General features: G+C 53.4%; 1 protein-coding gene across 3 annotated transcripts in view; it reads left to right on the top strand.

The window, feature by feature from the left end:
- The window catches only part of RET (ret proto-oncogene), a 52,347-nt gene extending 32,073 nt beyond the window's left edge, over positions 1–20,274 (top strand). The window contains exons 7-20 of one of the 3 annotated variants that reach the window (XM_065922223.1): positions 675–933; positions 1,635–1,760; positions 3,277–3,387; positions 4,203–4,325; positions 5,258–5,514; positions 7,952–8,099; positions 9,525–9,632; positions 10,890–11,104; positions 11,187–11,309; positions 13,559–13,629; positions 14,879–15,016; positions 16,063–16,162; positions 17,624–17,771; positions 19,087–20,274. In XM_065922223.1, coding sequence (XP_065778295.1) covers positions 675–933; positions 1,635–1,760; positions 3,277–3,387; positions 4,203–4,325; positions 5,258–5,514; positions 7,952–8,099; positions 9,525–9,632; positions 10,890–11,104; positions 11,187–11,309; positions 13,559–13,629; positions 14,879–15,016; positions 16,063–16,162; positions 17,624–17,771; positions 19,087–19,244 — 2,085 coding nt within the window. In that variant the 3' untranslated portion in view covers positions 19,245–20,274. Of the gene's footprint in view, positions 1–674; positions 934–1,634; positions 1,761–3,276; positions 3,388–4,202; positions 4,326–5,257; positions 5,515–7,951; positions 8,100–9,524; positions 9,633–10,889; positions 11,105–11,186; positions 11,310–13,558; positions 13,630–14,878; positions 15,017–16,062; positions 16,163–17,623; positions 19,062–19,086 lie in introns of those variants that run through there. The other 2 variants (XM_065922224.1, XM_065922225.1) reach the window with 2 other exon arrangements.
- The last annotated feature ends 2,273 nt before the right edge of the window (positions 20,275–22,547 follow it).

Here is a 22,547-nt window from a genome sequence, read left to right as displayed (position 1 = left end):
AGCTTCTGATCTCAAGCCCCAGCAGCCCTAACTCCACCTTGGGTGGTGAGGGAGGGAAAAGGAGAGTTCCAGGCCTCAGTGACCACTACGGCCGTGAGGCATCCCTGGAGAGGTATCCCTTCTCTCCCAGGGGTTCCGGCCCAAGTCTTGGAGGAGGCTCCGGGACCTGGGTGGGACAGCGACCCTGCTGTGTGAATTATGCTCGGGTGCTGTGCTCTGGCTGACCAGGCAGGCGACCCAGGCAGGACACTGAGGAAGGACCCTAGTGGTGCCCAGAGCACGACGGCCCCTGCCCAGAGGGGAGGGGGGTGTGTGGGAGGCATCCAGGCTGCCTCTGTGCCCGAATGAGGGAGCAAGTGAGGGGTGAGCTGGGCAAGCCAGCAGGCGCCTCCCTGGAGGGCCAGTCCCTAAACCAAAGCCCGGCACCCTGTGTTCTTTTCACCTCCGGCTCCCAGGAGCAGGGATGAAGGGTGGTGTCACAATCTGCGCAGGGCCAGGCCAGGCAGGCAGATGGGTTTGCAGATTCCAGGGGCATAGAGGATGGGGAGATTTGGGGCCACCATCTCTGGACTGAGTGGGAAACTGTCCTGGGACTCAGCTGGCATGGAGCCCCTCCAGCCACTGTCCCAGGTGGTCCACTCACCTGGCTAAGGGTTCCCTGATCCCATGCCTAGATCGGGAAAGTCTGCGTGGAAAACTGCCAGGAGTTCAGCGGCATCCAAGTGCAGTACAGGCTGCAGCCCTCCAGCGCCAACTGCAGCGCCCTGGGGATGGTCACCTCGGCTGAGGACAGCTCGGGGACCCTGTTTGTGAATGACACGGAGGCCTTGCAGCGGCCCGAGTGTTCCCAGCTCCAGTACACAGTGGTGGCCACCGAGAAACCAACCCGCCAGCAAGCCCAGGCCCTGCTGCTCGTTACCGTGGAAGGGATGTGTGAGTGCCCGGCTGCGGGAGGGGTCAGGGTGGATGGGGCGCGGCAGAGCCTCGGGCTGTTCCTGCAGAAGGGTGCGGTCCTATACCCCGTCACTGACCAGTGGGCTTTCTTGAGCCTCCTTCTCTGTAAGACGAGAAAACAGTGCACAGCTGCACTGGAAGGATGATGGGGGAGGTATGACACAGTTTAGTCCAGTGTGACAGCATTGTGGGTGGCTGCTGCTGCCCATCGCCTCTGTCAGCAGGTCCTACCTGTGCCCTTGTTTTAGGGCTGCCAGGTACAATATAGGACCCAGGTTGAGTGTGAATTTCAGGTAAACCAACGAGCAATTTTTGTGGTGTAAGTACATCTCGTGCAGCCTTTGCAGTGAATTAGAAGACAAACTCCCCTATGTCCCTGTGATATTAGGGCCATATTTACACAAAGCAGGTATTCACTGTTCTCTGAAGTTCAAGTTTAACTGGGTGTTCTGTGTGTCCCTGGATGAGTCTGGCCACCTCCCATCCCCCCTAGCTGCCCCTGCTGTGTGACTATGATGCCACCCCTCCCCCAGCAGCCCCCTCACTACCCTGTGCCCCCGGAGTTTAGTGGCTGCCTCACCTCTGGGCTCAACTCGTGGGGACAGCTCAGCCAGTGCTGCCTGCACCCATGGGTGCCCGTGGCAGGCTGGCCCCCCATGCCTGCTTTCTGCCACCCCTAGACGTGCCTGAGGAGCCTGGCTGCCCCCTGTCCTGCGCGGTCAGCAAGAGGCAGCCCGAATGCGAGGAATGCGGTGGCCTGGGCTCTCTGACGGGCAGGTGCGAGTGGAGACAGGGAGATGGCAAAGGTAGGCCCTGGGCAGAGCCAGGCGGCGGGGAGCGTGATGAGGGCTGAGGGGGAGCAGGGCCTCTGCATGCGGGCCCTGCCAGCCTCTGTGACACCCCCCACCCTGCCCATCTAGTCCTCCCCTGTGCTTGGTCCCTGCCGTGGCCCCTGATGCCAGGAGAGGGTGGTCACGAGCGCAGGGAAGAGAGAACTTTCCAACTGTTTATCACCGATGGGATCACAGGTGCCTGAGACTGAGCTCGCTCTGGACTTGAGAAGGTCGGGGCCAAAGTTGAGATGTGTGTGTTTTCTTTTTACTTTATTCTAAAATTCTGAATTTCTGTATTGGTGCCTAAACCAGGTGGTAATTAACATGTATATATCCATTTCTCTACCCATATACACACGAATACACGTGCAGTTGTGAATGTGAAATTGAAAGTGTTAGTCGCTCACTCGTGTCTGACTCTTTGTGATTCTGTGGACTGTAGCCCACCAGGCTCCTCTGTCCATGGAATTCTCTGACGACAATACTGGAGTGGTAGCCATTTCCTTCTCCAGGGACTGTCCCAAGCCAGAGATCAAACTCAGGTCTCCAGCATTCAGGCAGATGCGTTACTATCTGAGCCACTATATTCACCCAATGCCTTCTCTTTTTTTAACTTTCTATGTTATATTGGAGCATAGTTGATGAACAATGTTATGTCAGTTTCCAGTGTACAGCATAGTGATTCAGTTATGCATATACGTGTATATATTCTTTTTCGAATTCTTTTTCTGTTGAGGTTTTTATAGCGTATTGAGCAGAGTTCCATGTGCTATACAGTAGGTTCTTGTCGGTTATTTTAACTATAGTGTGTATACATGTGTATCCCAAACTCCCTGACTATCCCTTCTCCCCACTCTTCCCCCCATTCACTCAATGCTTTTAAACACATAGTTCACAGACACTTTTCGAAGATCTCTTGGTAATATTACTGTGCATCCAAGAAGTGGAGGAATTAAGGTAGACTACACTGTTGACACGTCATTTATGGTTGCCTTTACTTCATGAAAACACAAACCTTAAAATAATTTAAAATATCCAAAATGGTCTTCAGAGAGGCTCTACCCAGGAGGTCCCAGCCCAGGGGACATGGACCCAAAGAGGAGGGACCTGAGCAGCCTTGGGTGTGGACAGTAACTGGCTGCCAGCTGGGCCCACCAATCTGAGGGTCCCACCCACAGTGCAGCCTGGAGAGGGTCCCAGCCTCATCTGGTCTCTTCTGGCCTCTCTGATGTGAGCCTGGCACAGCTCTGGGACTGCCTGGCTCCTCTGGCCCTCACCATCCTGGCTGCCCTGTACTTCAGGGATGCCCTGCTGGTGGGGCTCTGTGTGTGGTTCTTCTCCGCTCAGATCTCAGTTTGCTCTTCCTTGCAGGGGATGGGGTGGGGTACAGGGTTGACCTGGAAGGCCCTGGGGTGTGACCCTCCTGGCTCTGCAGTCTGAACAGGGCAGCTGCTCCCTTGTGGTCATAACTGCCCACTCTGTGTTGTAGGGATAACCAGGAACTTCTCCACCTGCTCCCCCAGCATCAGGACCTGCCCCGATGGACACTGTGACGCCGTGGAGAGCAGAGACCCCAACATCTGCCCCCAGGACTGCCTCCGTAAGCAACCCAATGAGCCTGCACTGTGACTCTGAGCGAGCAGGAGCCTGAATGGTTGGGGGGAATAACAAGCTAAAGGGGCTTGGACTCTCACCTGCACTTCAGCCAGACCAGCCAAGTTTCTGGGTTTTTGAGTGCTGAGCCCTTTCCTAACATTTTTTTTGAATAAAGGCGCTCCTCCCCCCAAATTAGAGCTTGTTGGCTTGACCCACACCCTTCCAGTGTTGCTCTAGCCAACTCATGGAGCACGACTCCCTGTCCCCCGTTTTGCTGACTGCCAGCTGCCCCCTCTGCCCCTTTTCTGCTTCTGAAAAGTAACCAAGTGTGGACCTTGGCCTGGCCCAGGGCAGCTTGTGGGTTCCTCCTCTCACCCGATGCGGCCAGGGAGCTGGGTTGGGGGCTCATCATGCTGCAACTGGGGCTTCCCAGATGGCACTAGTCGTAAAGAAACCCACCTGCCAATGTAGGAGATGCGCGGGTTTGATCTCTGGATCAGGAAGATCCCCTGAAGAAGGGCCTGGCGACCCACTCCAGTATTTTTTCCTGGAGAATCTCATGGACAGAGGAGCTTGGTGGGCTACAGTCCATGGTGTTGCAAAGAGTCGACCTGACTGAAGCGACTTAGCACACACGCATGCATGATGAGGCTTTTGCCTGGGGTGACCTAGACTTCTTATATCACTGTGCTCCCTGGGCGTGAGAGTGCTGACCTCAGGTGGGGAGGGGCCTCTCATGATCCTGTCTGGTGGTCCTGGCTGGCCAGGTCCCCCTGGAGGCTGAGAGTGGGCTGCTGAGTGGGTGGTGTCTGTCCTCAGGGGGTGGCAGCATCATTGGTGGGCACGAACCTGGGGAGCGCCGGGGGATTAAAGCTGGCTTCGGTATCTGCAACTGCTTCCCTGAGGAGAAGAAGTGCTTCTGCGAGCCGGAGGATAGCCAAGGTGCATTGGGGGTGGGGGGCTGGGGGGCACAGCTGACCGGGATCCCCACACCTCCCTGAGCCTCCAGGGAGCGAGGGAGAAGATTGCAGGAAGGAAGAGAAACCTAGGAGATCTTCCTCCTTCCCTGGTGTCTTGGTTCCCCCATGTGTGCAGACAAAGAGCTGGCTCAAGGCTGCTAAGACTGCCTTGTGGCCCGAAGTTCCTTTTTTTTTCTTCAAGGCTTATGGGATCTTAGTTGCCCAACCAGGGATTGAATCTTGGCCCCAGCCGTGAAAACTCCTTGTCCTAACTGCTGGACCACCAAAGAATTCCCTGGCCTCAAGTTCTATAATAAAGATTGGACTGGAAAACTAGTTCTTCCACCAAATAACTCAGCATCTCCTCAGACTGTACCTGTGTAGAGCCTTTCCTGGGCCTGTGGCATTGGCCAGCTGGGTCCCCCCTCCCAGCACCCTCCAGGTGCTTCTTCTAGAACAGGGGGGCCCTACTGAACACATGGGGAGCTTTTCTGGCATTTGGGTGGTCATTGCATGGCCCAGATCCTGGGCCACTTATCTTTCCTCTCCACTATATATTGAACATAAAGAAAATACAGAAGATATTAGGAATGCAGGAGAACTTCCCCTCCCCAGGGCCCCTGGGCCTCTGGCTTCAGTGCAGTGTTCCAGGGTGGGGGAGGTGCAGGGGTGCACAACCCCTGGTGTGTGACCTCAGGCAGGATGTTTATAAATGCTCATGCCTTCCAGAAAAGGGCAACAATAGTCTCTTGTAGCAAAAACGTACAGAACAGTACCTGCCATGGCTCAGGAGGGTTGGCAGGCAGCTCATTCGGACACAGCAGCCACTTCCTGGCTGTCACAGGTGTGGCTCTGTTGGGTATTGGGGGTCCCCCTTGTGGGGTGTCTACTCTCACGGCCCCCACTCGCCCGCAGACGCCCTGTGTGATGACCTCTGCCGCACAGTGATCACGGCAGCCGTGCTCTTCTCCTTCATCGTATCTGTGCTGCTGTCCACCTTCTGCATCCACCGCTACCACAAGAATGCCCACAAGCCGCCCATTGCCTCGGCTGAGATGACCTTCCGTCGACCCGCCCAAGCTTTCCCGGTCAGCTACTCCTCGTCTGGTGCCCGCCGGCCCTCTCTGGACTCCATGGAGAACCAGGTCTCGGTGGACACCTTCAAGATCCCGGTGAGGTTCTCCATGTGGCAGCAGGGCCAGGGAGGCAGCCCTTCCAGGTAGCCCTGTGGGTAGCTTCTGGTCTAGGGCAGCTGGGGAAGGAGGGGGGAACAGAAGGGGCAGGGCCCTTGGGGTTGTTGCATCCTTGCCTGCCAGGGGGACCTCGTGAGCTTCCAGCTGTCTTCTAACCTCCACCGAGCTGTCTTTCAGGGAGGGCAGAAGGCAGGGGTGGGGCAGAGAGCGTGAATCAGGGTGGAAAAGGATGGGTGTGGGTTTAAATGACTGAGATCTGGGCCATTAGGCTCCAAGGAGAGGGCAGGCCATGCTGTAGCCACCTAAGACCTCTCCTACGGAGGCCTCAAGTGCTGGAGGATACAGCCTTGGGAGAGGCCCTGAGGAGGAGTGTGTGGGTTTTGTTCTCAGAGGGTAGGACCACCCTAGGGCTGGAGGCCGACGTTCTGCCTTCATTTCCACAGGTCGCTCTGCTGGGGAGTCTATTGGGTAGGAGCCCCATGATGAAACACTGTCCCCATCCAGGCGAGAGAGACTGGCAGGTGGGGGGCCTGGCCGCAGCCAGGAGGGGATTCTGTCTGTGGCTTGGAGAGTGGGGTTGCTGAGAGGCCTCTCAGGCACCTGCAGGGGAGCCCGGCCCCAGGACTCTGTGACTGGCCTGCCAAGAGGGGAGAATCAGCCCATGCCTCCTCCTCCATGGCATGGTCTGGGCCTGCAGTTAGTGTGGGAGCCTCAGACACCACCTCCTGCCCGACCAGGCTGCTCCTCCGCCTGTCTGCCCTCCAGTGTTTTTGCTGAGGAGACTGAAATGCTATGGGGACTGGGGGCTGGAGACCTCCCACCTGCTGAGTGTTTGGAACTGACAGTCAGGAAGGAGGTCCCTGTGGCCACCACATCTGGGAATGGCCCTCGTGGCCCAGGGGCGAGCCATTTGATTCCCTTATATGCCCTGGCGGTTTGTACTGAGACACAATGAGAGCGGTTCTTCTGTGGGGGGGCCGCGGACCACTTTCAGCCTCTAGCCCAGAGTGCAGAGAAGCCAGAGCTGGGCCGGAGGCCCAAGGCCACACTGACCAGCTCTGCGGTCTTAGACACATTATTCGACCCTTTGGCCTTAGTTCTGTCTTACATAAAGTGGGGAGGACACTTTGGGGTTTTAGCACTTTTAAAGAGAAACAAATCAGAGATATCCCCTCTTAGCCCAGTCTTTGTGTGCAGTCAGCCATTATCCAGTGCAGTGTGGACACCAGGGCGGTGGTGACTGTGTTGTCACCTTTGAGCCTGACTGTGGGTTCTTGGTAGAGGAGGAAATGGCAACCCACTCCAGTATTCTTGACTGGAGAATCTCATGGACAGAGGAACCTGGCTACAGTCCATGGGAGTCAGACACGACTGACTCTTTTGCAACTTAAAGAACAAACAACATGGGTTCTTGGGGAAGCTGAGACACCAGGACACCTGGGGAGCTGGCTGGAAGGTGCCCCTGGCCGTGGTGCTTAGAGGAGCCTGCCTCTGCTCCCAGGGGCAGTGGGTCACCAGTGTGTGTCTGTGGGTTAGGCGAGCCTGCCAGGCACATCATAAGCAGCCCCTGGAGCCATGCCCACACCCAGCCACAGCGAGACTTGGGGACCTGGGCATCCAGTGCTGACGGGAGGGCAGGTTCCAGACAGGCTTCAGCATCCCCAGAGTTCAGGTCTTCGAGCCAGGCTTGGGGTCTGGGAAGACCCCACCCCAGAGGGGTCTTCAGTGGGCATGGTGTGTTGGGAAGGCTGGTGTGTGCAAGTTCTGGCCAGTGGCTGGGCTGTGGGGGGAGCAGACTCTTCCACACATTGTCAGGGAGGGATGGGGGGGTGTTCCTGAGGGGCACAGTGGTAACTTTCTAGAGGCTGCCACACCGGGAAGGTATTCTTGACACCCCACCTGTAGCTGGGAGTCCAGGGCTGGTAGGCAACTGGGGCCACAGGTGCCACTTGAGTTCTCTTGGAAGTCCTGGAGCCTGGGCCACTGTCAGTGCCTGGTGTCCAAAGCAGAGGAGGTGCCATGAGGCTTGGGCTTGAGTCCCAGGGAAGAGGCTGTGGTCCCCCTGTGAGCACCTGTGGGTGCTGAGTAAACCCTGACTCCCTCACTGGAGATACCAGGCCCTGGGCCTGGGGTGGCCCAGGGCATCTACAGTAGATGGAGGCCAGTGAGGGTATGAGCATACGGAGTCCAGCTGGTCTGTGGCAACACCTGCCTTCCTGCGGGGGGACGCATCTTGTCATGGCACCTCAGGGCCTGACTGTGGGGTCTTGCCCTTGGACATGGTGACTGTCACCTGTCACTTCAGGTGATAGTCGGCCGTCTGCACATGGAGCTTGTCTGCCGGCTCTTGCCTTCTTCCTTTCTTCTTACCTTCGCCATCTCTCTTCCCTCTCTTTTTCCTTCAAACCCAATGTAGGAGGATCCCAAGTGGGAATTCCCACGGAAGAACTTGGTGCTTGGAAAAACTCTGGGAGAAGGTGAATTTGGAAAAGTGGTCAAGGCCACAGCCTTTCGGCTGAAAGGCAAAGCAGGGTACACGACTGTGGCTGTGAAGATGCTGAAAGGTACGTGCCCAGGCAGTACACAGGGGGCTCTGCCACTCACAGCTGCGGGGGCCCCAGTGGGTGGATGAAGCCCTTATGACAGCCAGGACTCTGGCAATCAGCCTGCTGCCTCCTGAAGAACCAATACCCCTCCCCTGCTCTTCTTGAGTGGCTACAGTCTAGGGACCCCCACCATGGATGATGTGGGCTGGTGTGGTCCCTGGAGAAGCAGGGTAAGACATTCCTCCCTTGAAAGCTTTCAGAGCCATGCTGCTTGTGTATCAATGTTGGGTAAAGATCCGAGTTTAAATTAAAAGCCCTTAAGTTCAAAACCGACAGCTCTCCCCACCTCAGTCTGTCCCATTAATTTCTTTCGCCAAGCGTCCACTGAGGTCCTGGTGAAGAGACCACCTGTAAGGACTGGCCCCTGTCCTCCAGGTCCCTGCCTTTCCCAGTCCCCACCCCCCCAGCCCTTAGCGGGTCAGCACTGCCCCAGTCTTACCACATGCTTGGTATCCTCACTGCTGCTTCTCAGCAGGGACTGGGTAGACGGTCCTCTGCCATGGCTGAACTCTGGTTCAGCTGGATCAGCTGAGGGCCCAGTGGCCGTGTGATGGGCACATTTTAGGCTGATGCACTCTGATGTTCAGCAGTCGGGGAGCCATGCAGTGCCGGGTACTTTTGTGTATTTACCCAGGCCCTCAGACTGGGGTTGCCCCTTGTCTATGAGACCCCAGGCCCTAAGAGGGCACAGTGAGACTGGCCCTGGGTCACTCACGTGTGGTCCAAAGGGTTCCAATGCCCCATCTTGCAGCTGTCTTCTCATTTCCAGACAAGTCTACAGCCAGAGGCAGTGGCACAACTGGGCAGTGGGATGTGGGGCCATGACCCAGGAGGACAGTTTGGCCAGGAGACCTCCACACCCAAGCTCCTGAGCACAACTATCTCTGCCCTTGGAAAACACACGCTCAGCATGGCAAGACGACTTCCGTGAAGTCTCATGGCCGTCACCTTTCTCCAGGGCCTCACCCCCCTTTGCCAAGTGCTTGGTTGGCAGGTGTTTGGGGACGCCAGGGAGTCCCTTTACCTCCCCAGAAGGGTTAACGGAGGAGTGTCTTTGTGCGCTACTGGCTTTGAGAGATGGTGATTGCAGGGAAATAATGCCATTTGCATGCATAGCCCAGCCCAGAAGGCTTTCCATGGAAAGACTGCTCACACGGAAGTGTGCTCCTCCGGTTCTTACTCCCTGGAGGCATTTGAGGCCGCTGTTGACCCTCCCATGGGCTGAGAGTCGCTCCAAGCAGTGAGGTCCTGGCAGGCCTCAGTCTGAACCTGAGTAGGATGTCTGGGAAGGAGACAAGTCTGTGTAGACCCCTTATATCTGTCTGTGACCCAGCACGGTGGTAGCAGGGACTTTGTGACCTGCTTTGTTTCTGTGCATTTCAGAGAATGCCTCCCCAAGCGAGCTGCGGGACCTGCTATCAGAGTTCAACCTCCTCAAGCAGGTCAACCACCCGCAAGTCATCAAGCTGTATGGGGCCTGCAGCCAGGATGGTAAGACCGGCCGGGGACTGGCAGCTGCCGGGCACGAGCCAGGGGCTCTGGGTTGCTCCATTCTGCATTCTCCCTAATCCCCATCCTTTTCTTCTCTGGCCCCTGTCTCTCTCTTCCTGGAAGCATGGTCTCTCTGGCCCTTGCCTGAAACTTGTGTGTCCACATGTTGTGGACAGTGCAGTCCACATGCACTTGTGCATGAAACTTGTGCAGTCCACATGGCAGACCATGAGGGCTGCCACAGGAGTGTTCCCTGGGGTCTCTGGCGACATCCTGGTTGTCAGCACCCTGCCCCAGGCCGAGCCCTTAAGACAGGGAAGTCCAGAGGTGAGCACTGTCTCCTGGGCACCTACTGGGAACTAGATAGGCCATAACCTCCAGGTGATCTCAACCCCACCCCAGCCTGGGGTGGCAAAGGCAGTGGCAGCATCACAGTTTTTCACATAAGATCATTTTGCTCTATTGGTCTTCCAAAACTGCTTTGCCACCCTGGGGGCCTCCCACTTTGTGTGTGTGCATGTGTGCGCGTGCATGTGTGTGCATGTGTATTTGGGGTGTGAGGGAGATGGGAGGCTGGCAGGGAGGGAGCAGCAGGGGCACCGGTCAGCATCAGTAGCACTCATGCCGGGCCTCGGGGAGGACTGTGGCCTGAGAGCAGGCAGGGCAGGGAGAGGGTGGCCAGGGGCAGTCCAGAACCTCTGCCTCCATCAGCCATCCCAGGCCATACTGTGGCAAGACCAGGGGTACAGAAAGTTCCTGACATCCGAGCAGCAGTGGTTATCTCCCAGGGCAGCTTCAAATGCAGTGACTGCTTGCCCTGGACACCCAGGAAAGAGGTTGTAGTCAACTGTCCAGGCAGCTGGCTTTGGAATCCAAAGCCCCTGCAAGATGGAGGAGCTTCCCAAGTGGCACTAGTGATAAAGAACCTGCCTGCCAATGCAGGAGATGTAAAAGACTTGGGTTCAATCCCTGAGTTGGGAAGATCCCTTGGAGGGGGACATGACAACCTACTCCACTCTTCTTGCCTGGAAAATCCCATGGACAGAGGAGCTTGGCGGGCTACAGTCTATAGGGTCACAAAGAGTCAGACATGACTGAAGTAACATAGCGCTGCAAGGTGGAGAGCAGAGTGATGTGAGAGTGAGCTGAGGCTTGAGTCCTTAGGCTGCTGGAAGCGATTGCCCTGTGCTGGCCCAACTTCTGCCTGCCCAGGGTCACCTAAGCAGCCAGCCCACGCACCTACCGCTCTGCCCCCAGGGCCACTGCTCCTCATCGTGGAGTATGCCAAGTACGGCTCCCTGCGGGGCTTCCTCCGAGAGAGCCGCAAGGCGGGACCTGGCTACGTGGGCAGCGGGGGCAGCCGCAACTCCAGTTACCTGGACAACCTGGAGGAGCGGGCCCTGACCATGGGCGACCTCATCTCCTTTGCCTGGCAGATCTCACGAGGGATGCAGTACCTGGCTGAGATGAAGGTGCGTGCTGCCCCAGCCCCGCGCCCCCTCCGCCAGCGATGGGCCCAGGTTTCAGGGGTCCCTGCTGTTGTCTTTTCCACAGCTCGTCCATCGGGACTTGGCAGCCAGAAACGTCCTGGTAGCCGAGGGCCGCAGGATGAAGATCTCAGATTTTGGTCTGTCCCGTGATGTTTATGAAGAGGATTCCTACGTGAAGAGGAGCAAGGTACCAGGCTCTGGGGTGTGATGGCCTGAGGGCAGAGGGCATGGTCAGGGAGCCCACAGGGTGGGGACAGATTTTGATCTGAGGAAGATAAAGTGGGTTTTTAGAGTGTGAACTTCCAGTCCTCATCCGGAACGCTTTCCTAGTCCTGGGTCCCCAGTGACCCAGAGCAGGACTCAGTCTTGAGCCTGTTCCTTCTCTTCCTCACAGCCACACGTGCTGCTTTGGAGCTCCCTGCTGGGAGTGGGATTCCTGCAGCTTCTCTCACTTTTCATCAGTATCACTTCTAAAGGTCACCCACCACTGCAGAAATAACAATCTTCTTGTCTGCAGTTGTTCCTCTCACTGCTGCAGAGTGAAGGTCACTGTTTTACTTTCTGTGTAACTTTAGTCCTTTGCTTGGGGAAAAGAAATGAATTAAACCCAAGCTTGCTAGTCATTCTTTACAGAAAGGAATGAACCACTTTACAGCAGGGTATGCTCCTGGTCCAAGGGCCTAGGAACCGCTGACTAAGTGAGTTTGGAAGGCGATCAGGAGGATCCTGGAGACAAAGTCCAGAGTCACAGTGTAGAGATTTGGGAAGCTTTTCCCAAGTCACTGAAACAGGTGGTTCGGGGACCTTCTTGGGAAACCTGGTTTCCTGGTATGGTCCTCTTCCCTGTGACATTGGTCTTGAGTTTCTTGGTGCTGTTATCCTCTCAACCCCTTTCTAGTAGCCTCCCTGTGACAGACTAGACAGGGAAGATCACAGGCCCCCTCAAGACACACAGCTAAGCTGGCATTCAGAACAGATGCTGCTCAAAAAGAAAAACACAGAAAGCCACGACATACACTTCAGCTTTGCTCTGAGGGGCGAGTGAAGCCCAGGTGCTCCTGGGGCTGTGAGGATAACATTTAATTTCTTGTGGGGTTTCCGTTGTGACAGCACGTCTTAGAAGTGCTGAAGGGGAAGTGGAGAGGGGTGCTCCCTACCCCGTGGAGGGGGGTGGATGGAACTTCCTGTTGATGCACTGGTCCTCGGGAAGGCCCTGTGTCACCCAGCAAGGAAGCACAAGGTGCCCAAGCTCGGCCCCTGAGAGCACAGCCTGCAGGTGGCATTGTTAGAAACACACACCCTCGAAGCAGTCACACTTCATGTAGGGTATGAATCCTAAATAGTACTTTAAAAAAAAAGAAGTACAATAAATGCATTAAAATCCAAAGCAAATGCCTTTTTTTAAAATTGATTGTGCCTTGACGCTGACCTGTTTGTTGTTGTCTAATCGATCAGTCGTGTCTGACTCTTTGTGACCCATGGACTGTAACCCAGCAGGATCCTCTGTCCATGGAATTCCCCAGGCAAGAATACTGGAGTAGGTTGTCATTTCCTCCTCCAGGGTATCTTCCTGACCCATGGGTCAAACTCGCATCTCCTGCACTGCAGGTGGATTCTTTATCACTGAGCCGCCAGGAAAGCCCGCTGATCTATTTGTACCAAAAAGCTATTTCTTAAGTTGCACTAGAAAGGATTTGTTAGGTTGAACTCCAGCCTCTTCATGGTGGAGGACAGTCTTTCAGAGGATGCTAAAAGGGCCCTGGGATAAAATAAGAGGGAAAAATCGGACTCAAGACACTCACATTGATTTCTTCGCTCAGAGCTTCTTAGAAAGGCCTTTAGTGTGTTCGTTTGTGTCAAAAATTCCCAAGATGGAAACACTGGATGTTGGCTTCCCAAACCCCTTCACCCTCAGAAATCAGGGGAGATCTTGATGGAAGTGCTTCCAGCCTACCCACTGGGCAGCACCCAGGGTGCCCCTGATCTCCCCAGAAGTGACCACAGTGGGGCCTGGCTTGCACTTAGCGTCAATTCCTTGGGATGTGGCGCGTGACCAGCATACCTTGTGTAGCTGTGGGCAGGCCGACTGACTCCCTCAGGTGTCTCAGCCAAGCCTAGGAAAGCGGGGCTGGGACTCCAGCCCCTGTGAGGCTGTGCCTTAGCGTCAATTCCTTGGGATGTGGCGCGTGACCAGCATACCTTGTGTAGCTGTGGGCAGGCCGACTGACTCCCTCAGGTGTCTCAGCCAAGCCTAGGAAAGCGGGGCTGGGACTCCAGCCCCTGTGAGGCTGTGCTGCTGGCCTGTACCCAGGAACACACTGGAGTCATTACTCAGTGTTCCCTAAGAGCTGAAAGAGCCCGAGATGTGTCCCCCATGCACACCAGTTCCTAGGATCTCAGAGCAACGTTAATGCCTTTCTTTCACTCCTTCCTTAGGGTCGGATCCCAGTCAAGTGGATGGCCATTGAGTCCCTCTTTGATCATATCTACACCACCCAGAGTGATGTGTGAGTCTGGGTGTTGCCTTCCTGGGGTGGCGGTTACATGTATGCACCTGCCTGGGCAACTCCGCTGGGGAACAGAGTTGCCCTGAGTCCCTGTCAGCTCATTCCAGCCGTCCAGAGTGACCTCCCCAAACTGGGGGGCCGCGGATGGGGGAGCTCTGTGTACTCACACAGCAAATGGCAAAGGCCCAGGCAGTAGTTCTGAGAGCCACGGTGGGATGCATGAGGACGTGAACCAGAGCCGCAACCCCCCTTGCCTCCCCCACCCCCCCTGCCCTCTCTTTGGACATCTCAGTGACACACAGCCCCAGCTGAACAGTTTCCTCTCTGTGAGCCTGAGTGTGAGCGGGCTTCAAGCAGGTCCCCAGCGACTGTTCCCCACCCAGAGACAGGTTTAGGGTGAAGTGACCTTGAGGGGGTTTCCAGTACCCAAACTGCTCCAAGACCAAAACTCAGTCTTCCAAGTCCAAGCCACAACAGACTTGTTTCCAAATGTTCTGCTGTAAACAGCCTTGCATGTTTTGAATAAGGTAGGCTGTGAAAAGGCAATTCTTAAACAGTTTTAACAGCTGTGTTCTGATTACCAAGTTGACTGTAAAACAACTGGAAATGCAGGGGAAAGCATAACGAAGAGACTAAAAGTCAATGGGGCCCCACCATCCCTAAATAACTAGGGCCAGCACTCACAGGCCTTGCCTAGAGTTGTCTGTGGCATGCAGGCATTCTTTATTACTGTAAGCGGGCTTGTGTGATAATGCTGTTTTGTGATGATTTTGTCCCCACTTGACAGTAAATTTTCCCTCACAGTTGATATTTTACCATTGCAGTGTTTTTTCCTTTTAACATCTTATGAAAATTTCCAAGCACACAGAAAAGGTGAAGGGGTTTTGCAGAGTGCCCCCGGTGCCCTGTGGCCCCAGTTCAACCTGCTTTTCACTGTGTTCATTTGCATTCCCTGTGCCGTCTCTGATGCTACAGAGCTTCACCTCAGGGGTCAGCCACCTGCCCCTTTTGGATATGGGGGCTGAGCTTGGGCAGCAGCTTGCCGGGGGGTTGGGGCAGGGCAGGCAGACTTGGTCCTGCGTCCATTCCACTTCCATCTGTCTGGTCAGCCTAGGCTGAAACTGTGGGCACTTGGACCACTCTCTATACGGGGAACTCGGGACCTGTTGCTGCTCAGGGGGAGGATATCTGGGGCGCTGAGGATGCCACAGACCCAGTGCAGTCGCTTATTGGCCCTATGGTTCTGCAGGTGGTCCTTTGGTGTCCTGCTGTGGGAGATTGTGACCCTGGGCGGCAACCCCTACCCTGGGATTCCTCCAGAGCGGCTCTTCAACCTTCTGAAGACAGGCTACCGGATGGAGAGGCCAGACAACTGCAGCGAGGAGATGTGAGCATGCTTTCTCTGGTCCAGCCTCCCCAGACACTGACACTCCAGGCTTTGGAGGGGTGGGGTCATGCACACTCATCCTTTCCCACTGCTGGGCAGCCCTGGGTGCCAGCCCCAGGTGAGCTGGGCAGCTGGAAGCGACGGGCTAAGACAAAGGCACAGATGACAGAGAACCACCCTTGGGCCTGATGGCAGATGCTGGGGACTCAGATTCCACTGGGGGCTGGGTGGGCCTCCTGGGGGGACTTACAAGCTGAGGGGGAGCAGGACCCCAGGAGAGGTGGTGGAAGGATGAGGGAGCAGCTTCAGTCTAAGGCTAGAGACCTGTCCCAGGATGCTTGGGGAGGGGCAGGTAATTCAGAATGGCCCCAGGGGTACATACAGGGGGGCGCCCAAGTGGAGACACCAAGGCAGGCAAAGAGCAGGCAGATGGCACCTGGACTTCAGCTCAAGGGCACCAGAATCTTCTCATCAAATGGTGGTTCCATCAGATGATCCTTGGAGAACAGGTTGAGAACACATGAGAGGGGGGTCGTCCATAGTTAGACACACACTGGTCCATTCATTCTACAAAGTCTGTCATGCACCTGCCATGTGCCTGGCTCGGGGCTGTGCGAGTGCAAGGGTGAGTAGGTGGTGCCTCCCTGGCACCCTAGACTGGCAGGCACAGGCCCAGCACTCACCCACACGGTGGCCCCTGCAGCCCTGCCAGAGCCCCAGGGGAGGGAGGGAGGGAGGTGCAAGACAGAGTGTGCTTGGCAGGTTTTTGTGTTCATACACAGTTCATCCTTCATAAGAGTTGTAAGGACTGGCATTTCTGCGTTAGCTGCCATAACAAGCATGGCTGGACCACAGCGCCAGACACTGTGAGCCCCTGCTGACCCATCATACCCTGGCCCAACTCAGAGAAGGATATCAGTGACACAGGAACAGCTTTGGGGTTTTGGACCATTGCCTCTGGGGCCCAGGTGCACTGTACTGGGTGTGGTGGTTGTGACTGGGCAATCCTTGCTGGATTGTCACCACCCACCTGTTTGTCTCACCAGGTACAGTCTAATGCTGCAGTGCTGGAAGCAGGAACCAGACAAGAGACCAGTGTTTGCCGACATCAGCAAAGACCTGGATAAGATGATGGTTAAGAGCAGAGTGAGTACCTGGAGCCAATCCCTGGTGCCACCTCTCTCACCCCAGTTCATGGAATTCCCAATACAAAGGCAGAGTGCGGCTGTGCAGAGTGAGATGGTCATGTCGTCTCCTGGTAGGGGGCAGGACAGATGGGGGGGTGGGCACGAACCTTTATCCTTAATCCAGGCCTCTTGGACTTCTTGAAATTAGGGAGAAACCAGGATTTTTACCTTGACACTTAGGAAGAGCCCTCCACAGACAGTGGTGGGAAGAAGATATGCCAATACCAAACAAAATTATTTTTAATAATGGAACTTGAGGAAGTAAAGTTGGAATGAATGTGTCCTAAATTCAGATTCTATGAAGGGTCCGGCTAGGGGTGGGAAGTGAAGGGAGCAGTGGAAACTGTGACAAATAGTGGCCTACCAGCTGCCTCTGCAGGACTTCTTACCATAGACAGTGTAACCTGTAGGAATAAGAGAGCCAGCATGCCAGGCTTTTTAAGGGATGTTTATGTTTCCCAGTTTTTATAGCAATTTCCAAAAGCTCAGTGTGGGCCAAACAACATATCTGTGTGCCTCCAGTTTATAACTCTAGGTGATAGAGGAAATCAACACAGTTTCCACTAATATTGATTGGGCAATTGGCTGCCTCCTGTATTCTGCCTTAGATGCTGGGGATGCAAGTAAAGAAAATAGACACAGACCTTGCTTGCCCTCTGGTGGTTTCATCCTTAAATTGACACAGTTACTGAAAGTTGTCATTTCTCCAGACTTGGAAGGCAAGATGCATGGACTGGGCCCCTTGGAATAAAACCCAACCTCGGTGTATCGTTTGGGTAAATCATAGGATTTGCCCTAAACAGAGGTAATAGCTGATGCCTACAGACAGCTTTCCTAGAACAGTGCTGAGAACCAGCCGGAAACACACTGGAAGCATTCTTGACACCTTTAACCAGGGCAGTGGAAGTAGCCGGTCCTCACAAATCATCCTGCTTGGGAGCTGAAGCCTCTAGCAGCATCTTAGGCAAAACCCACACCAATGACTCAGATTTCTTGGTCCTGACTTGATATTGGAGATAGCAGGAGTGCCTGGAGGGAAGCCGGAAAGTGTGGAGCAGATGGGGAATGAGTCTTGGCGTTCCCACATGAGTCACGGGACTGCAATCCCAGAGCCTCAGGTTTTATAAACAGGCCTGTTCTCCAGTGCTGGGCCTGGTGCCCCTAGCGCTGCAGAGAGAGGACCAGAACAATGAGGGAACACATTTCTGCCTCCAAGAGGTGATTTTCTGTGATGAGGACCAGAGGCTGGGGGAACTCATGCTGACAGCCCTGGCCAGGGGCTCAGATCTGGCGAGAGGTTGATAGGTGCGGGGTGGGACTCGGCTGGGGCTTCTGCTCTCAGGCAGGGCGGGGGTGGGGAGGGGTGGGCATGTCCAGCAGTGACCTGCTCCAGGAGTGACCAGGTCTCTCTCCCTTCCAGGACTACTTGGACCTGGCTGCGTCCACCCCATCCGACTCTCTGCTATATGATGATGGCCTGTCGGAGGAGGAGACGCCCCTGGTGGACTGTAATAATGCTCCCCTCCCTCGCACCCTCCCCTCCACGTGGATTGAAAACAAACTCTATGGTAGAATTTCACATGCATTTACTAGATTCTAGCCACGTTGTTCCTGCTCTCTGCACTGTCCTTACTCTCTGTAATGCTTTTTAAGAGTGTTTCTGGTTTGAATGAAACCAAAGTCTGCTCTGAACCTTTTTGTTTGTAAATGTCTGACTTTGCATCCATTTACATTCAGGCATTTTTTTAAAAACTATGTTTTTTTTAAAGGATGTGAAAATATGTGTGATGATCACATTGCCCAGCAGCTTAAGATGATAGAGGAGAGGGCGGGGCAGAACTCTCAGGGGATATTGAGAAATAATGACTCAGTCATTTCCCGGGTGGGGATTTAGTCATAGTACTTCTAATTTAACTACTGGGGTACATTTTCCTGACCTGGGGAGGCATTTAATCTAGAAAGGTGGAACCAGCACTACCCTGCCTGCACTGAGAACACAGCCAGCAGCCTCCCAGGCTCTGTCTGGGTGAGTGGGGGTGAGGTGGTCTTGGAGGCCACCCGGTGCTGGGGACCACCACTGGCGGGAGGGACACACACAGACTACTGTTTTCACATCCTTTGTATCACACACTGTCATGACAGTTGTCACTTATGAAGTCAGAGTGCTAAAAGCTGGAGCAAAATGCTTTTTGAAAGAACGTAGTCTGTGGTGCTGTGGTCTTGCGATGGACAGTAAATATGGTTCTTGCCAAAACTCCTTCTTCTGTCTTCAATACTTGAAATTTTTTTCCTGTTTCCTAACTTCATCATGGAGTGTTTTGAAATCTTGGAGTCTCAAGCCTTTTTCAGCCGAGGTTGTTCCTTTCGCATGCCTCCTGGGTCATTGAGTCCTTGCTGGCTAGTGTTCCTTGCCATCTGTCCCGTCGACGCTGTGGGACGGGGCTGCGTGCACCCTTGATTTGGAAAGATCCTCTCCTCCGTAGTGGGCTGGGATGGAAGCCAAGTAGGCTCCTTTACGTTAGAGCACTGTGATAGAAGCTTCCTGCTTCTGTAAGCCAGGCAGGGCAGCACGGTGCTGATGCGTCATGCTGCCTTACAGAGAGTCAAACAGGTCACCAGAGATTGATCAGATTTGAGAGTCCGGAGCTTATAAAAGTCAAAATTGGTAGTTTCTGGTAAGCTACAGTTACCAAGAGAACATGTGATGTTCCCCCCTTCTCCCAAACATGTTTTGGAAACCTGGAGCATGAAACCCTGCAGGCAGTTGGCCCAGAAACCAGAAGTTTGGTTTGAACCTCAAAGGGAGTTTTGCCAAGGCCTTACTGTCTGGACATGAAGTTTGGGTTCTTCAGCGCAGAACAAATGATCTGTTTTCATTTTTAGGCATGTCAGACCCGAACTGGCCTGAAGAGAGTCCTGTACCACTCACGAGAGCCGCTGGCACCAACATTGGGTGTCCGAGATATGCAAATGATAGTGTATATGCTAACTGGATGGTTTCACCCTCAGCGGCACAATTAATGGACGCGTTTGATAGTTAACATTTCTTTGTGAAAAGTAATGGACTTGCGAGGGGAAGAAACATGCTGAGAACAGAAGGTCTGCCGGCCCCTATTTGCACATTTCACACTGGCTGGCGGTCTTGTCACCCAGCAGATGTAGCACGCTGGACGGTGTAGGTGTTCTTTCTTCTTCAGCCCTCCGCAGCACCCAACCGGTGCATCCGTGAGCAACACGCACTCCGCGCTCACACGTATGGGTCCCTCACTCACTACCTGAACTGTTTGATCTTTTTCTGGTTGCCTCCAAACAAGGCCACATGATTTAAACATGAAGCACACACACCAAAAAGGCAGCAGGGGAAAAAAACCTGGCCCAGATGACCTGTCCTTGTTCAAAACAAGAGCCTGGCCAGGCCGCATAGGGATGTCAAAGCCCGACCAAGGCTGGAGGGGAAGAGGGAACTTCTGGACAGGCCTCGCCGCAACCTTCAATATCCTGTTTTGTTTTTTTTTCAATCATGTAACCTTTTCTTAGGAAGACATTTGATTCTTCTTATGATTAAAATGATCCTTAGGTTTAGCACAATGGAGAGACGTGATGGCACATTTGGTATGTAGGTAGGTGGTGTGAGGGGAGGGGGCTTTTAGGATACATCTGTCCACCTGGCTGAGAGATCGCACCCCTGTGATGAGAAGTGATGGAGGAGGGGGCCTTGGAGTGGAGTGGACTCATATCCAACTATTGCTGACCACAGAGACTTGGCTGCCGTGAACTCCCCAGCCTACCCCACCACAGCCTTCAGTACCCACCCATCCAGTGCCCCAAGTGGCAGGGGCTCATCTCACACGTTCGTGGTTGGGACTTGTGCTCAGTCTCAGCTAGTTAGGTTAGAAGTAGTGTCGACAAATGACCAAGGACTGTGACACCTCTGATGACAGTTCTGATGGGGAAACGACAGGGTTTTGGCTCTTACAGAGCTTGTGTGAAAAGGTACATGTGTCCACTCTTGCTGTGTCTGTAACGTAATGCTGCTATGGCAAGACATTTTTGTTCTTAGGTTCTGACCATGACTCATAAGCTTCTTGTCATTCTTCACTGCTTGTTTGTGTTCACAGACACTCAGCACTCCTCCCATCCTGTGGGGGTGGCTTTCGGGAAGTCCTGGTGGCTCTTCTTTCTGTCCCAATGCTGTCACTTTGCAGGAGAGGGTCAGTTACCAAAACACTGCCTGGTCTTCAGACTTAAAGCACTGTGAAAGAACCTAACGATGTCTCATGAGAATGCTGGATTTTATAGCCATTTCACCAAAGTGGTAAAGTGGTAAAAATTATGGCATTTTTGTGGCCAAGAAGGCTTGGATGAGTTTTGCGGAGGAGCTGTGTGTGTGTGTGCGCGTGCATGCGCATCTGTGTGTGCACGCACATGTGTGTGTACACACCCAGGGAGAGCACTGGAAAAACACTTAACTGCAGATGCAGCACGGCTTTAGTTTGGGCCATTGTTCAGACGCACTGTGATAAGTTCTTTTACAGATATCTAGTCATGGTAGTCAACTTGTGGGTTTCAGATGTACTTGATGATAGTCTTGTTAAATGCAGAAGTAGGGAGAAACTTTCTCAAGTTATTAAAAATGCCTACTCAGTGTGAGAGGCTGTAGCAGATTTGTCCTCAGCAGGGGGAGAACTCCAAGTCTAACTGGCTGACCCAGTGGTGGGGAGTTAACCCTTGACTCATAACCTAATTGTCTGTTCCTGAGTTATCCAGGTACTCATACTTGTTAGTCTATCAGACAGTTTTCATATGCATATACACAGAAGTTACTAAGTATTTAAGTATTACTGAGTATTAAGTAACAATCTGTTTTAAAATTTGTTAAATCTGTTTATGAAAGGTTATTAATCATACCGTGTCAATTTGCTTTTGTAGTCAAGGTGACTAAGAAAATCATTTCAGTTATGTAAATAAAATCATGTATCATACAATGTGTAAACTTCTTTTCTCTTTTTAACCTTCTGGTTGGAAACATTAGGTTTCTGATTTTAAAGTTTCCACATAAGGAGTAAGATATCACAAGGGGATCTATTGTGGTGACCACTGGTGAAGTAAGACTGATCGAAGGACCGTGGGGGCTCTTGGTGATGTTATTGACTTGTCTTGTATAATATGTACATGAACAGCCACATTTATAGTAATTGTGAAAACTAAGCTTGTTCTGCCACTCAAAGGATTCCTTCCCTAAAACAGAGCAGGTATTTGCTCTTGTCTAGTAATTTGCTGTTTGTTTCTTGAAGCTGGAGTTGGACAGATGTGAGAGAGACTGTAAAATGCATTGTCATGACTGAAGGTCCATTGGAGGAAAAACTTTGCTCTGAACCACCATGAAATCTAAAATACTAAATGCTTCTGTTTATGACTTCCTGTTGGGTTATGCAGGGATGCTATGAGCTCCTCAGAAATCTGGCAAGGAGCAGGTGGTGGGTCAGTAGGGAAACACACGTTATTAGCAACATAAGTCTGATTTGTGGTTACATTTGCACTGGATACTGGGGGCCTTGGATGCACACGTGTACACACAGTAGGTGCGTAAGTCACCCAGGGGCTGCCCCAGGCCCATCGTGCTCCAGCTTCTGGCCCTTAGCGCCTCCTTCAATCTAGACCTCAGGGATGGGAAATGAATGTAATTTCTAGACTCAGTTGTTTGCCTCTGAATGTTTAGAAACCCGTGTTGAGAAAAGCTAATACTAAAATACGAAAAACCCCTTTTTCAAGACGAGAAACCTTCCATTAGTAGTGTGTGTGTGTATGTGTGGTTTATTTTTCTGAAAAGGCACATTCTCCACCAAGCTCCACACAGGATTGCTTAGCCACAAGGTCAGCTTATTTGGCTAGAAATGTAGTTGAATATTGGAGGAGGGAATGGTTACCTGTTCCAGTATTCTTGCCTGGAAAATTCCATGGACAGAGGAGCCCGGTTGGCTAAAGTCCATGGCATCACAAAAGTCAGACACACAACTGAGCAACTGAGCAGGTATTTGAATATAATATCTGAGAACATGTCTCGGACAAACACTTAACATAAAAGGGAAAGCAGAGTTTCCCCCACTAGAAACAGCATTTTTCCAGGCAGAGGAGTGGATATTTCCCTCTTCTCCTTTGAGCATGTTTATATGTGGGGTATTTGGATGGTGGTATTTAGGATGATTCTAGAAAGTGCGGAAGAAATCCTTATCTCTGTGTCCCTGGAAGGATACAGTAAGAGTGGCTCTGAAGGGCAGGTGCCGCAGTGGGGGCACACCCTCCCTTCCGCGTGAATTTGCACGTGGTGCTTACCCTCTGGGTGG

Source organism: Muntiacus reevesi, chromosome 2 (genome assembly GCF_963930625.1).
Source record: "Muntiacus reevesi chromosome 2, mMunRee1.1, whole genome shotgun sequence".
NCBI classification, from domain to species: domain Eukaryota; kingdom Metazoa; phylum Chordata; class Mammalia; order Artiodactyla; family Cervidae; genus Muntiacus; species Muntiacus reevesi.
This window is presented reverse-complemented; position numbering and strand designations above follow the sequence as displayed.